This window comes from Neolamprologus brichardi, chromosome 12, assembly GCF_056152115.1.
Source record: "Neolamprologus brichardi isolate AB-2024 chromosome 12, ASM5615211v1, whole genome shotgun sequence".
NCBI lineage: Eukaryota > Metazoa > Chordata > Actinopteri > Cichliformes > Cichlidae > Neolamprologus > Neolamprologus brichardi.
The window spans coordinates 3882142-3885896 of NC_142115.1; the positions used below are offsets into that span (position 1 = coordinate 3882142).

Genomic DNA, 3755 nt, shown 5'->3' on the forward strand with positions numbered 1-3755 from the left:
AGTTCCCTTTAAAACAAAGACCAACATGGCTTCCTAATCATAGCACGCCGTACTTGTTAGATAATAACAGCATCACTCTAACTATGGTTAGTGTTTTATACCTTCTAAAAAAAAGGGCCAGCTACTTATTTGCAAGCATAAATAGAAACAACTTTGGACAGAGCAGCTGACATAAATAGCTTCATAATTGGTTAAAAAAGAAAAAAAAAAGCCTGTTTTAAATGTTTCCCAGATTATCACTGTGACGTGGACGCAGTTTGAAGATTGTCATATGATTCAGGAGCATTAAAACCAATTCTGTGCAGATGGTGTTATTAGTATTTGCTCCAGATAGGCTACAGGACAGCCAGTGTTTTTTCTAAAATCAAAACATCATGGGACCAGATGAAGGGGAACTCCACAAATCTTCCCAATTACAGATCAAATTACTCAGCATGAGGAACAGACAGAAAAATCTGCTGAGACCGCAAATGTACAAAAAAGCTATTCTCTACTGGGAACATGGAGTTTGAAAGATGCGGTTATCAGTGAACAATGGGCAACCCAGAATTTGACGTCTGCTAAGCTTGTTGGCGATTCTTTTAAAATTAAGCTTTTGATTAAAAAAATAAACAAAATAAAATCCATTTTTTTAATTTTTATTTTTATGAAGAAGTAAGAACAGCAGCAGACAGATGTTAAAATTATAAATTACAAATAACTTCATAGTCGTTGAACAAATACAGACGAACAGATTTTGTCCATTTATAGCCTACAAAGTTGTTTTTTTGTTTGTTTGTTTTTAAAGGAAAAGAAAAAGCAGCTGCTGTGTCTGAGAGCACTCTGCTGGCAACAGGATGTGGAAGTATAATGGTCCTAGCTAGTGAGAAAAAAAGCATTTTAAATGTTTAATGACCTTGTTGCTTCCACTGCATCCACACCACGTCAACAGAGTGGGGAGAACAGGAGCCTGTTTACATTAATCCTCGACAGTCATCCCGATTGCCCGACATAAAGTCATTCCAGATAACCCGATGTGGTTTTTTTTTTACTGTGGTCCATTTTTTCATTATTACAATTTATGTAAGATTTGCTGATATTTTGCCAAATATTTCACACTGTTTCCCCATCCTTGAGCGTGAAACTACACTCTGTTTGAAATGGTGTGTGAATGCAGCTTTATGCACTTCTCAAGCTTTCATTAAACTAAAATGTCAACGTGCCACAACCTCGCCCAACAGCACTGCGGCGTCATGTGTACATGGCTCCATGCAGGCCCTCCAGCCGATGCTCGCTCTGTTTCCTTCTCTCCTGCAGATCAGAAAAATAAATAAATAACAACAATGTAGAGCCAATGCCACGATAAATGTACGGTTAAACGTTAGGACACACTCAAACACACCCACCTTGTCTTTTTTAAACTGCTCGTAGTCTGCATTATCGGTGGGTAATTCAAGTCGGCAGAGCGGACAGGAGTTGGTCTAAAGTTTAAAGACGACAAAGAAGCAAAAAGGATTTGTAAGAGGTCACGCTCGTGTGTTTTCTATTTCAAAGAGAAGCACAAACACGGGAGCGTTACCTTGTCCAACCATGGCAGTATACATCCTGAGTGGAAAAGGTGTTTGCAAGGCATTTCTCGAGCTGTTTGGTGCTCCTCGAACTCCAGCAGACACACGGGACACTTGAGACCTCTGGCTGTGAGAATGAAAAAACAAAAAGCCACATCAAAATCTCAGGTGATATGCACGCTTACGTAGATTTTACATCGATCGTGGGCTGATCATCAACCTAAAAGTCAGGGCAGTTAATTGTCATGGTTCTGTCTACCTGCTTGTTCAGCAGTTATAACCATCACAGTGAGGGTCTGAACGGCAGTTTTGGCAGCCGGAGGAGGAAGCCTCTGGTCCCAGCTTGACATGCCAGCATAGCGTGCGTCGATCCAGTCCAAGCCCTGTATCAAATACCTGTAAACACCAACAGTCAGTCAGAGCACTGCACACGTGAGAATAAAGCCTCTTTGTTTGCTCGCCCTCACCTGGCCATCTCAAGGAGAGCATTCTGGCGGTACTGCTCCTCGGGGTCGGTGGGCTCGCAGTTGTGTTCATCAAAGTAGGATGCCATTTCCGCCCACAACGTCCTGTTCACAACAAAAGAAATCAGGCATGAGACGTGCTGAACGATCATTAAAGCTTGGCTCTACAACAGTGAAAATGAAAAGCTGAGGAATGCGATTGATGAGTGAGCACCGTGCAGGAAAGTACGAGAAACACAGCTATGCCAATCACACTGAAAAAGCAGATATATGTGCTGCCTTGATGGCAGGGACTGGTGTTGTTTTGTAACCGTTTCGTTCTGGATAAACATTCAAAGAGAGCGTGATGGGGATCTGAAAGATAGTCCAGTCATGTTTTACAATAAAGGCTTTCCTTGGGAACTCGAACACAATAGAGGGGGAGGGGGGCAGATAACAACAAAAACACGAGTCAGCGCAGATACCATCGACCTGGGCTACTTGCTTTATTACGTGAAAACAAAAGAGAAAAGCGCTCAACTTTAGCTAATTCTGTTCACGTATTAAGGATATAAATAAAACTTCAAAATATAAAACTGAGACCATCGCAAAAAGCGTTTTCCAGCCGAACTGTGTAAACAGTGAGCCAGCCGCTTCGACGTTGACGACCAACAATGGCTCAAAGGTTCTTCCACATTACAAATAGCCTCCACACCGAACTGCCGTAAACACAAACCCTTACACGAGCTTCGTACAATCATAAGATACGAAAAGAATTTATTGTCTTAAAACTATTCTAAACCTGATAAATTTGGTCGACTCACCTGAAATCTTGGAAAGAAACACTCGTCATCTTTCCGGGTACGAAGATAGCCACGTGACTCCTCGTCCAATCACAGTCGAGGTTTGGTTTTCCTCGTCTTCTGTTTTGTTTGTCTACGTAAGCGCGCAAAATGTCTCACTAGCGCCCACAACCGGTGAAAGACGTTCCCAAACACTGAACTTTCAAAGGGTTTCTGTACGAAAACGAATCATTTATTCATCATTTTTCTTATCTGAAGGTTATGAATAATACATAATACATATACACTTTGTAGAATTTCTTAAATAAAAAGGGCTAACTTGTGGTTATGGGTTTGAATCCTCTGTTCCTGCATGTCTTGATCCCCATTGGTGATTTTATAATAGCTGAAGGCGTAAACGTGAGCATGAATAATCTATGCATTAGCTCTGTGACCTCTCCAGAATGTACTCTGCCTATCACCCAGCTGTGACCCTGAAGTGGATAAGCAGAAGAGGGCTCTTACCTCATCCTGAAAGAGGTGCTCTACAGCTGGACTAATGTCTGACTAAAGTGGACCTATGATGATTTTCCTTATTTTATATTATCTATGTAACTGTGATGAATTAAACGAAGTCGTCGCGTGTACAAACAATCTCTGTGAGTGTTTTTGATGATTCTACTGAGAGCAAGTATCCTTAGTAAAGCCACACATCTTCTCTTTAAACCTTTTGTCTGCACTATTCAGCCAATCAGAAGATGGCTAGCTTAAAGGGAAGGACTAGAAAGCTAAAACAGCTTGTGTAAGACAGTGGATGCTCTGAGGGACTGTACCAAGATAAATAAGGGTCATTTTTACCTGTGAATCATGCAAAGCTTCTCTAGAAGCTAAGAATAAAATTATAGCATTGGAAATTGCAAAGCTTAAGGGTAACAGCTGCACACAAAGTAAAAGCTTAGCATAAATTAGACCCTTGGATGACA

General features: G+C 41.1%; 1 protein-coding gene across 1 annotated transcript; it reads right to left on the minus strand.

Annotated features, from left to right (window-relative positions):
- Nucleotides 1-635: 635 nt before the first annotated feature.
- On the minus strand, nucleotides 636-2902 carry rnf181 (ring finger protein 181). The gene is made up of 6 exons (XM_006805429.3): nucleotides 2815-2902; nucleotides 2015-2116; nucleotides 1807-1943; nucleotides 1559-1674; nucleotides 1386-1460; nucleotides 636-1290 (listed from the first exon to the last, which is right to left on the minus strand). Exons 1-6 carry the CDS (start codon nucleotides 2841-2843, stop codon nucleotides 1231-1233), a joined length of 519 nt encoding a protein of 172 aa, XP_006805492.1. The 5' UTR covers nucleotides 2844-2902; the 3' UTR covers nucleotides 636-1230.
- Nucleotides 2903-3755: the final 853 nt, after the last annotated feature.